Source organism: Panthera tigris, chromosome C2 (genome assembly GCF_018350195.1).
Source record: "Panthera tigris isolate Pti1 chromosome C2, P.tigris_Pti1_mat1.1, whole genome shotgun sequence".
NCBI classification, from domain to species: Eukaryota; Metazoa; Chordata; class Mammalia; order Carnivora; family Felidae; genus Panthera; species Panthera tigris.
In genome coordinates, this window is record NC_056668.1 from 124038077 (window position 1) to 124049573 (window position 11497).

Sequence of the window (11497 nt, forward strand, 5' to 3'; positions counted from 1 at the left end):
GTCCCAGAACTAATAACGTGAAAAACAGATTCTGTATTATGTTTTTGATGTTAATGTGTTGGTGGCATTTTTTTTTTTTACTTGAAAAATAAATTTTTCCCAGAAAGAACTGCCTTTAGCCATTCTCCTAATTTTGAGAATATCCACACAGTCTTTTATGCTTCTTGAGTTCATTAGTACCAGATCAAGGGGTTGTGGTTACCCAGTCAACTATCACTGCAGTAAAAGTAGCCTCCAGGGCAAACCAAGGTTACAATGAACATTTTGAGAGATATAGTTGGTTGTAACACATGCAGTCTCACACAAAGAAAGTTTTTGTAACAAAAGAGTAATGAAAAGTGTGGTTTTCCAGCTAACCTTAAGATGGAGGGTGACAGCTTCAGAAGGTCACAGTGAACCTTCACAGCAGGCTGACTCGTTGCCACCAATGGTCTTAGGGACATAGTGGCATTTTTACAGGAAAGTTCTTTGTCCTTTTCAGCAAAGAGATTTAGCAATTTCACTTGATGAAAAGACATCATAGAAATTTGAGTTAAATGTTATGATTAACTGGAATGAATATATCCATTAAACTTGTCACTTTAAGATTTTTTTTTAAATATTTTTTAATGTTTATTTATTTTGACAGAGAGAGAGAGAGAGACAGAGCATGAGTGGGGGAGGGGCAGAGAGAGGGAGACACAGAATCTGAAGCAGGCTCCAGGCTCCAAGCTGTCAGCACAGAGCCCGATGCGGGGCTCGAACCCATGGACCGCAAGATCATGACCTGAGCCAAAGTCAGACGCTCAACCGACTGAGCTACCCAGGCACCCCGTCACTTTAAGATTTTAAAAAAATATTTATTTATTTTTGAGAGAGAGAGAGAGAGAGAGAGAGAGAGAGAGAGAGAGAGAGAATGTGAGCAGGGGAGGGGCAGAGAGAGAGGGAGACACAGAATCTGAAGCAGACTCCAGGCTCTGAGCTGTCAGCACAGAGCCCCGCGACATGGGGCTTGAACTCACGAACCGTGAGATCATGACCTGAGCCGAAGTCAATTGCTTTAACTGACTGAGCCACCCAGGCGTCCCGAAACCTGTCACTTTCTATCTAACAGTGTACTACAATAACTAATTGAGCATTTTTCTTCTGAAACAACTAAGTCAACTCCCATTCTTTCAAGATTTTCTTTTATTTTTTTCTTTTTATGTTTTTTAAATTTATTTTTGAGAGAGAGAGAGAGAGAGAGACAGAGGATCCGAAGTGGGCTTTGCATTGACAGCAACGAGCCCAATGTGGGGTTTGAACTCATGAATCGTGAGATCATGACCTGATCCAAAGTCGGATGGTCAACTGACTGAGCCACCAGGCACCCCTCTTTTAAGATTTTCTTATAAAACTGTTAATGGAAAGGCCTGCAGCTTCTGGCTTCAGTTGAATTTTCTTTTTCTTAATTTTTTTTTTAATGTTTATTCATTTTTGGGAGAGAGAGAGACAGAGTGTGAGCAGGTGAGGGGCAGAGAGAGGGAGACGCAGAATCCCGGAGCAGGCTCCAGGTTCTGAGCTGTCGGCACAGACCGTGATGTGGGGCTCGAACTTGTGAACCACAAGATCATGACCTGAGCCAAAGTCGGATGTTTAACCGACTGAGCCACCCAGGCACCCCTTCAGGTGCATTTTCTAGCCAAGGCTTAAAGAACATGGAAATGAAGAGTTTTGTCTTTTCAAAGTCATCAAGTGGAAACTTTGGAATATAAACCCATATCTGAACAACCTGTAAATTCCATGCTCTTAATGGATTCTACAGAACTTTATCTTGTCCATAGCATATTCCAAGCCTGCCAGTCCATCAGAATCCACCAGAAGTAAATCTTTGGAGAAGCACCGATGGCCACCAGGTGGGGCAATAAGATGGAAAGGTGTTAGAAGTGGGAGTCAGGAGTCCTCTGATAGTTTGGGTGCTGTCACTTGTTACCCGCTTGTGTGAGGGGTTTTGGTTTCTTTTCTATAAAATGAGGTATCAAGACAAGACAATGAGAAGTGAGGAACACAGTGCCTCGTACATAGTGGCCCTTAACAAACATTTCTTGAGGGGCGCCTGGGTGGCTCAGTCTGTTAAGCGTCCAGCTTCAGCTCAGGTCATGATCTCACCACTCGTGGATTCAAGCCCCGCATTGGTCTCTGTCCTGATGACAGCTCAGAACCTGGAGTCTGCTTTGGGTTTTGTCTCTCTCTCTCTCTCTGCCCCTCCCCTGCTTTTGTTCCATCTCTTTTTCTCTCTCTCAAACATAAATAAACATAAAGGAATTTAGAAAACAAACATTTCTCCAATGAGTCATTGAACCAAGGGCTGTTGGAGCCCCAGACGGCTGCTCAGAGCCTCAGACGGTTGAATCCTACAAGGCCATGGTTAGCTCCCTGCTTCCTGGCCATTCTTGAGATCTGGCCATCCGCCATGGTTTACCATGTCACCAGGAGTCTGTTGATAGTCTTTGTGCCTTGCTTAGCCCCCCTTCCTGCATGGACTTTGCAGAAAGCCTGTCTGGCCCTCAGTCCTTCTGTGATGATTTATATTTATGATATTTCTTCTCATCTCAGTGCAGATGTTGAAGGAAGCTGTGTCTGCACGTTAGTCTTGCTTTTCATGTACCAAGTGAGCAGAGGTTCTGCCTCTGCCTCCCATTTGGAGAGAAGAACAGCTTTCTAAGCCTCTGTCTGCAGCCATGTTGTTAAGTGCAGTTATATTTTTAGGATGGTCAAAGCCTTCTTTTTCTGGCACCCATTGGCCTGGGCCTTCTCTCTATCTTCGCCCCTCTTCTTTGTGGTTACCCTTTCTTCTTCCTCCTGACCCTTCTCTACACTCCCTCTGTCCACTCCAGAGCCTGGTTATGACCTACAAGGATGAGGCATTCATTCTCTGGAGTTTTCCCTCTGGTTGCCTTCCAGGAACCCTGGTGCAGTCGCTGGTCAAAAACCTTGAGAAACAGCTGGAGGCTCCAGTGAAGAAGCCTGCTGGAGGGGTCAATCTGTTCTTAATGCCCAGTGCCAGCCCACAGAAGGCTGCCGTGCCAGGAAGGAAGCCCCAGGTAGGGTGCAGGACTCTTGGAGGTTGCCCTGCCATTTCCCACAGAGCCAGCTCTGAGTTTGGGGGCCTGAGGTGGGGTCTAGTGAGTGTCAGCCTTGGCCCTAGTGGGACATCACAGGTGACCTCACTGTCTCCTCTGTCCCTGCCCAGGTGGAGGGGTGGCCACTTTCAAATGCTTTTTTTTTTTTTTTTTTGTATCTCTGTTGACGTTAAAAAGCCTTTTGGTTCATTATACAAGCAACTGCTTATATAGGTCACTTCTCCTGGTCACTCACGCTCCCATTTCCTGCCTCTGACACAGCCTGGACCTGACTCTGTGCCCAGCTGCTGGTAGTAGCTGCTCTCCTGGCTCTGGTTCACCCCACCACGGGCTTCGCCCCCTTCCTTCACTCAGCCGAGGCCCCCAACACCAGGCTGAGTGCGGAGCAGACTTCTCCTCAAGGGCAGGCATTGGAGTGGGCGACAACATATAATGGGAATATTTAGATATTTCATTCTCAATATTCCAGGCCATTCCTCATCACTAAGAATGCCTTGGTGGCCTTGCCTCTCTGAGGCTCTAGCTGCTGTCAGACTTAGAGCTCAGATGCTCAGACTCCCCAACATTACCGTTCAGACGCCCTCCTCACTGCCTCCGGTCAGGGAGTAACTCCCATGTGCCAGTTACTTTCTGGGGCAGAAACATTTAGAGCTCTCGCTACTTCACATTCCTGTATCACCTTTTTCAGTCAAAAAGGTGCCTCCTGGGATGACCAGAGCTATTGCCCTAACGGTCTGAAGTAGTGGGCAATCACTTTCTTAGGAGACCATGTTCTTATTACATAATGTGCTTGGTTTATTATGCAGCCCATGTGCATTGGTGAGTATCTAGTCCAGGTGATTAAAATAAATTTGCCCCTTTTCCCCTGGGGAAAGAGGGTCAATATCCAACAGCAGGCTTAGCCTGCTGCCCTGGGCCCGGGGTGGTTCTGATTGCTTGGCTTTACGTTCTGGGAGAAAATGCACAGGATGTTCCTATCAAAACCCAGGTAGCCCTCAGTGCCAGGGGGTGGGGCACTGAGAGCTCTGAGGGGTGACTGTGGCTCAGGGGTATCCCCGGGCTCTTGCGTTGGCTGCAGCCCAGACCCTTTCCAGGCTGACGGTTCCTGGTCCCCAAGAGCTATCCTCCTGCTCCTTTGGTCAGGGTATTAACCAGCCCCGCAGAAGCCATCTGAGGGCAGGTGGGGAGGGACTTTAGCCCCTGCTGCATTCAGGAAAGTCAAGGCTCTGGGCGTTCAGCTCCATCTATGTGGGGGATTGAAAAATCTAGACAAAGTTTAGATGATAAGAGCAGCCTGGTTTGCTGTAAGCCTTTCCAAGGAGCTTGCCTTGGTTTGGCCAGTGGAACTTCAGGAGCGTTTGAAATCACTCTGACCCCAGGTCTCTGAAGCAGGTTTTCAGACAGGGAAACATGAAAAAGCAGGAGAAGGAATGTCTCCCAACTGCTTCTTCCAAACCTGCATTTTGTCCCTGTGTCTGTCCAGCATTTTCATCCTCCCTTGTCAGAATGCATTTTCTTCTCCCCCCTTACTTCCCTGCAGCTTTCAGATGATGAGACTGACTTGGAGATCTCTTCCTTGGAAGATCTCCCCCAGGACCTGGGCCAGAGAGAAGAACTGAAGCCCCTGTCTTGCTCAAAGCCGCCGGAGAAGTTTGGCACCAGCCCTTGGAGCCCTGGCCGACCCAGGGTCCCTGGCTGGTGATCCCACCCCAGAACCTGGCTGGGGCCAGCTCAGGGTGCCCTCCACCCTCCCCCCCCCCCCCAACACAAGAGGCTACTAGGCCGCTCTTGTCTTCACCAGTAACTGAGAGGTCTTCTCTGGAAGAGAAGGTCTCTCTGGAGATAAACAGAGCAGAAGGGGGATATAATTTCTCCTCTCTTGCCTGTGAGGAGGGGTCCTGTTTCAGAGCTCCAGGGGCACCTGGCTGGGTGCTCCCAGTCCTATGGTTTGAGAAAGGGTTATAATGAGCCCTTTCCTCCCCCCACCTCCATGTTCACTCCAGACTGAAGGAGCCACTTGATCTTTGTGACGTATTGTCAGTCTGTGGGAATGCTGTGGAGAGGAGCCTTACTTGGTGTCCTTCTAGGGACACATATGTCTCAGTCAGTCATTCAGTGATTGATCCAAAGTCATTTACTGAGTGCTTGCTCTGGGCCAGGTCCTCCAGGCTCTCCCTACCTTGCTGGGGTGCTGGCAGAGGTGAGTGGGGCAGAAGTACTGGGTAGTAGTCTAGTGACAGAGATTAGGGTGTCATGGGAGCATAGTGAGGGCCACCCAGTGCAGGCTTGGGAGATCTTGGAGAGACTCCCAGAGCTGAAGTCTGGCTGTGCTTGCTTATGGGTGGGAGAGAGGGAGGGAGAGAGGGAGGGAGGGAGGGCGGGCCGCCTGGCTGGGGCCTCATGCCCAAAGGACCACAAATTTAATCTTTGACATTATTTCTAAAATTAGGTTATATATGTAACCACTGTATTTTTTTTTTATGTAAAAGGTGTTAATTTATCATATGGAAACATTTAAATATAGTACAATGGTTATAACTTGCTTGCAATCATTATTTTTGGAGCTTCAGCAGGGGCACAGGGGGGCGAAGGCACCTGCACCTGTGTTGTGGCAGGTGAGGTCCATTGGGATGTGGTTGCCAACGTGGGGTAAGGAGGGCCAGAGCTTTGCTGGGCTGAAGTGGGAGGAAGCAGGATTGGCAGGGAGAGCCCTCCGAAAGCAATGCAGGTCCCATCACCGTGAGAGCAGAGGGAGCAGGAGGCAGGAGCAGGCGGGGAGTGGGGGGCGCCCAGACTGCCGCTTGGGGCTGACATCTCCACCAGCCCAGTGGGAGCTGCCGAGCAGGGAGTCCCTGTTGGGCAGAAACGGCCAGGCCCTGGAGTCCTCACCCTCTCGGCCTACTTCATTGCTCGTAGTTGAACAGCAGTGTTTTGCCTGAAGGGAGACCCATACCTGTACCTCCAAGAGGACTCCAAGTTCATCCGCCCACCTAGCAGAGATGATGATCAAGACTTCGAGCATGCAGCAAAGGAAGGGTTTAGCGAGCGGCAGCCAAACAGGGAGACGGAAGGACAAGCCAGAAACCCCTCTCTGAAGGAGGAGAGTCAGGGCAATTTAAAGACAGACTATAATGGGGCGCCTGGGTGGCTCAGTCGGTTAAGCGTCCGACTTCGGCTCAGGTCATGATCTTGTGGTTTGTGGGTTCGAGCCCCGTGTTGGGCTCCGTGCTGACAGCTTGGAGCCTGGAACCTGCTTCGAATTCTGTGTCTGCCTCTCCCCTGCTCATGCTCTGTCTCTGTCTCTCAGTAATAAATGTTAAAAAAATAAATAAAGACAAACTACAAGAGGGCTGGGTAAAAAGTTGCAGCTGTACTTACTAGTCTACAGCTGTGATGGGTCGCCTAGGGTTACAGGTTTCAGGAATAGTGTCCCCAAAGTCCACGTCCCCAACACCCAGCCTCGACCGCTATCAGCTCAACTCATGGGCAGTCTTGCTCCATCCATCTCTTCCCCTGCCTTGGGTCCCTTGCCCTTCCCTGCCCTCCATCCAGTCTATGTTTAGCCTCTGGGTAGAGGTGCTGCTACCTGGCCAGGCCTGAAGTTCTGGTGGGAGGAACCAGGGGAAACGAAGGAGGAAAGGCTTTGCAGAGGGCAAAGGGCATCTGGGGGCGGGGTGGGCTTGGGGGCTTGTGGTACCAGGCTGCTCAGCGAGGCCAGAGCACAGCTTGTGAAGGGCCTTATGTGGGACTCGGGGCCAGTGCAGCCCTGGCCAGCTGGAGGGTGAACTCCCTTTGTGTAACTCACACCTTTGAGCAGCTGAGGACGTGTGCAGTGGATGATCCCAGTGAGTGCGTGAGGGGGAAAGGGGCACTGAGTGGGAAGTGCGGTGGGTTCACCCCCCTCCCAGGATTCTCCCAACAAAGTCGTGTTTTCCTAGTCACTGGGTTTGGGCAAGGGACGTGTAAAATTATGGTGCTCCCCACCACCTCCTGGTTTCCCCCCACCACCTCCTGGTCTCCCTCCCCACCAAGTCTTGGTCTCCTGCAGCCCCGACATATGTCTGATGTCAGCCCCTACATCACACATGCACCTTGGGGGGTCTCTGCTTTTTGGCCTCAGGGTGGTCTCTGATGCTGTGGGAGGTCGCATAGTCTTTGCAGGTGCAACCCTGAAGTGCGGGAAAGCTGACACCAGGGCAGCCCACGACCAAGGTGGGAGGGTAGTTGTTGAGTAATCGTTCCAGCCTTCCCATGCAGGGGTGGGACAATTCCAAGGTTTCTTCCATGGTTTCTCAGCCCCGATGGGACTGAATCCCAGTTGCTTGTAGCCGTTACTACTTATTAGTGCACCTTTTATTGGCCTTTCTCCCTGCCGTCTCATTTTTTTTTCACTCTCTCACTTCTTCGTCTTCAGAGCACCTCTGAAATAAATTAACCTGTTCCCAAGTCCTTGCCTCAGGCTCTGCTTTCAGGGGCAAGTCCCAGTGAAATAGATGTATGTGCATATGTGTTTGCATGTGCACATGCACACTAGTGATAATTACCAATGGGAATGACTTTGTTCCTGAATGTTCACTATTAAGTTCTCTGTTTCCAAATGTGTTTTTCTATCTACTTTGGAGGGTAACATATTGGTTTTGTATTTCTATGCTGTTTATTCCTCCCCACTTGCAGATACATTTTAGAATGTTTGGCAAGATTTATAAGAACTTTAGAACATATGTGTATTAACCAGTGTTCTCCAGAGAAACAGAGGCAATAGGGTATGGGTATAGATACAGATATAAAAAGGGGATTTATGATAGTAATTGGCTCCTGTGGTTATGGAGCCCGAGGAGTCCCATGGTCTGCCATCTCAGGCTGGAGAACAACGAAAGCTGCTGGTGTCAGTCCTGGAGTCCGAAGGCCCCCAAACCAGAAGCTCTGATGTTCAAGGGCAGGAGAAGATAGATGTTCCAGCTCAAGAAGAGAGAGCTGACTCATCCTTCCTCTGCCATTTTGTTCTCTTTGAGTCCTTAGTGGTTTGGAAGATGCCCACCCATATTGGTGAGGATGGGTGTTCTTTACCCAGTCTATTGATTTAAATGCTAATCTTTTCCAGAAACATCCTGAGAGACACACCCAGAAAGACTATTTTATCAGCTATTCGAGCATCCTTTAGCTCAGTCAAATTGACTGAGATTAACCATCACGATATGTAACATATTAAATTATTTTAAAATTATGCAAACAATAAGATTGATCTAGAAAAATGGGAAGACACAGATAATCAAAAAAAGAAAAATAAATTTGAATAACCCCCAAATCCAGAGGCAACCACCGTTGACATCTAGATATATATGCACTGATTAAAAAAATACATATGTCTGCTTCCTAGGGTTCCACTATATTTATTCTTCTTTAGCTTGATTTCCCTTCTCGAAAATAGATTATAAATGTCCTCACATCAGTACGTACATATCAACATAATTATAATAATGGTCACATAGTATTATAAGGTAAAGATGGCAAAAATTTATTTAACCAGCCATTTCCACTTTTGGCCTTTGATAAATCATGAAATGATAAGCAAATGTGTATATACATCTTTGTGCACTTAATTAAGATTTCCTTAGGATAAATACTTCGAAGTGAGGTTGCTGGACCAACATAATAATGAAAGCTGTGTTATATGCCAGGCACTGGTCCAAGGTGCTTATGAATATTCACTGGTCGAGCCTCACAGCAGTCAGGTGCAACTATTACAGTCATTGTACAATGAGTACATTGTAGAGCAGGTCTTCACAGAACTTTAAGTCCTGTTGCCAGCAAGGGTACGCTAGGGATCTGACCCAGGCCGGCTAGCCTTGGACCCCGGCTTCTGACCGTGTGTTTTTGGGGATTTTTGTTACCAGTGGTCAAATGCTCTCCAGAAAACCTGAGCCAGTGTAGCTTAATGTTTGCAGGGTTTGCTCATTTGCACATTCCCTTGCCACCAGGGGGAATCGTTCCTCTTTAAATGTTGTGGACAATGGAATGAGTGAGAAATGAAAGCTCACTTCATAGAAATTGACATTTCTTAATGTCCTATTAGGATTCTTTTTCATTTTCACATCAGTTATTTCTATTTCTGTTTTTACAAATGGCCTGATCCTGGGACAACTGGGTGGCTCAGTCTGTTAAACATCCTACTTCGGCTCAGGTCATGATCTCACGGTTCATGGATTCTGTGCTGACAGCTCAGAGTCTGGAGGCTGCTTCAGATTCTGTGTCTCCCTCTCTCTCCCCCTCTTCTACTTGCACTCTGTCTCTCTCTTGCTCAAAAATAAAATAAACTTAAAAAAAAAACTCCAACCCCCCCCCCCCATTTTCTGATCCTATTCTTAGCCCTCCCCCCACTCCAGGTGATGTGATTAACTTGTTGATGTATAACCACAGAAACTAAGAAACTACTTGGACCTTAATTGGGGTATGTTATGAATACTTCTAAGCAGAATGTCTCATTCCTCACAATTCTTCCTGTTCTGGATTCTCATCAGGCTTTTTTTTTTTTTTTTTTTTTTTTTAATAAAGTGGGAGTATAAACCCCTGGTAGTGATCCAAGGTTCCCAACTTATATTTTGCCAAGTAAGAACATGAAAGTATGCAACAGTTGGCATGCACTAGCACACTATTATTTTATAAAAGACATCTTAAATACTACAAGAGTCAGATTTGAGTTAATCTTAGAGTAAAAGACAGAACTTCCCAAGAACAGATCATTGGCCTCTCACAAAGACACCCCCCCCCCTCATTTTTCTCATTTCACCTTGGACAAACGAAAACCTGGTTGTGGACTGAAACTGGTCCACAGCCTGGCACTTGGGAATCCCTGCACTGATTTGTATCTGCGGACTACACCAGCTTGTACATTCTATGATTGCATGATTCAATATGAAAAAATTAAATTTAATTTGTCGTATCTTCTAAAGTAACTTCAAAAATGAGTTTAACTTAGGGGCGCCTGGCTGGCTCAGTTGGAAGAGCATGTGACTTTTGATCTCGAGGTCATGATGTGGTGCCCCATGTTGGGCGTTGAGCTTACTTAAAAAAAAATGAGTCCACTTAAACATATAGGGATGACATTGATTGGAAGTTAGTAATAAGTTTACGGTTACAACATGAAACCAATAAAAATATAAACCCACAGTTTAGGGAGTAGAAGACGCTTTGGTCTCATGGCTGGAACCTGGTAGTAGTATATAGCTGAGATGAAAATTAAGACCATTTTTCAACTTTGGAAAATCTAATATGAAATAACATATCATAAGTTGATCTACAAACTATAATCAAACTCTAAGTTGATAGGGAATTCAAATAAACCAACCTCTAAAGCCAACAGAACCTCCAGTGGGATCCTAGCCTTCCTCCCAACCCCCACCCCCGCCCCGCCCCACTTCTCAGCCGGTTTCTGAGGGGTATTTCAAAGACGCATCAAGTGTGCTCTAGATTTAGGAGGAAGAATGTGGAAGGAATCCTCCTGCACCCACATGGCCTGCTCTCCATCTGTTTTCATGCCTGTGGCTGTTACAAATGGCTACAAGTCTGCCTTCCTGCAGGAGACAATGCTGCAGGCTCTACCTTTAGAAGAACAGGCAGAAAAGGGAGCTGCCAGGCGCTAATATTTGCTAAGTGCTGGAGGGAGGAGGGTGCGTTGCTGACCCTTGTATCACTCGAATGTGCACAGAGCAGACACTTGCCATCCCATACGCTGAACTGGGCCGGTTCCAAGTCAGTTTCTGTGCCAGGAGTGTCTTCATACATTGTTCTACCTAATGACAAGACAGTAGAACTAAGCAAGGAACCAGAAAGAAAAATATTTCCAAGGGGTAGAGGGGACTTAAAATAAAGATGAAAGCGTGGCGAGTGGAAAGACCTGATCCAGAGCGAGATAATGATCTGGACTGTCCTGCCACTTCCAATAGCTGGTCATCGCTAGGCTCTTGTGAAAGCTGAAGGTGCATTTCATTTCATCAGCGGACTGGATAAGATGGGTGATCTGAAGGAGCAGAGAGCTACCGCCCACTGCTCATTGATTTCACGATTCTGATCAGTCACACCTTACAGAGGAGATGGGTGAGAACTTGAGCCCGAGAGCTGGTCACTTAGTTCTTTTGCACCCTAAGACTCAACAGCCTTTTTTCGGCATTGGTTCAGCTCAGCAGCCATACAGAGGAAACTGCTTAGGGTTCCCTGATCAGAAGTGACAAGCTGGGTAAGGCTGCTACTGCTTTGGTTAGATTTTATGCAGGATCAGCCAACCAGCGCCCACCACACGGTGGCGCTGTGGGCCACAAAGCGGATGGCCACACACAGACTAAGGATGTGTGGATTTTGCAAGAGATACCCAGGGTTCTAGCCTGTACCACCTGTCCAGG

General features: G+C 47.5%; 1 protein-coding gene across 4 annotated transcripts in view; it reads left to right on the forward strand.

Annotated features, from left to right (window-relative positions):
- DZIP1L (DAZ interacting zinc finger protein 1 like) overlaps nt 1–5449 on the forward strand; it is a 40917-nt gene extending 35468 nt beyond the window's left edge. For all 4 annotated transcript variants that reach the window (XM_042956802.1, XM_042956803.1, XM_015539933.2 and 1 more), the window contains 2 exons: nt 2923–3062; nt 4642–5449. In XM_042956802.1, the coding sequence (XP_042812736.1) occupies nt 2923–3062; nt 4642–4803 (302 nt within the window). In that variant the 3' untranslated portion in view covers nt 4804–5449. The remainder of the gene's footprint in view (nt 1–2922; nt 3063–4641) is intronic.
- Nucleotides 5450–11497: the final 6048 nt, after the last annotated feature.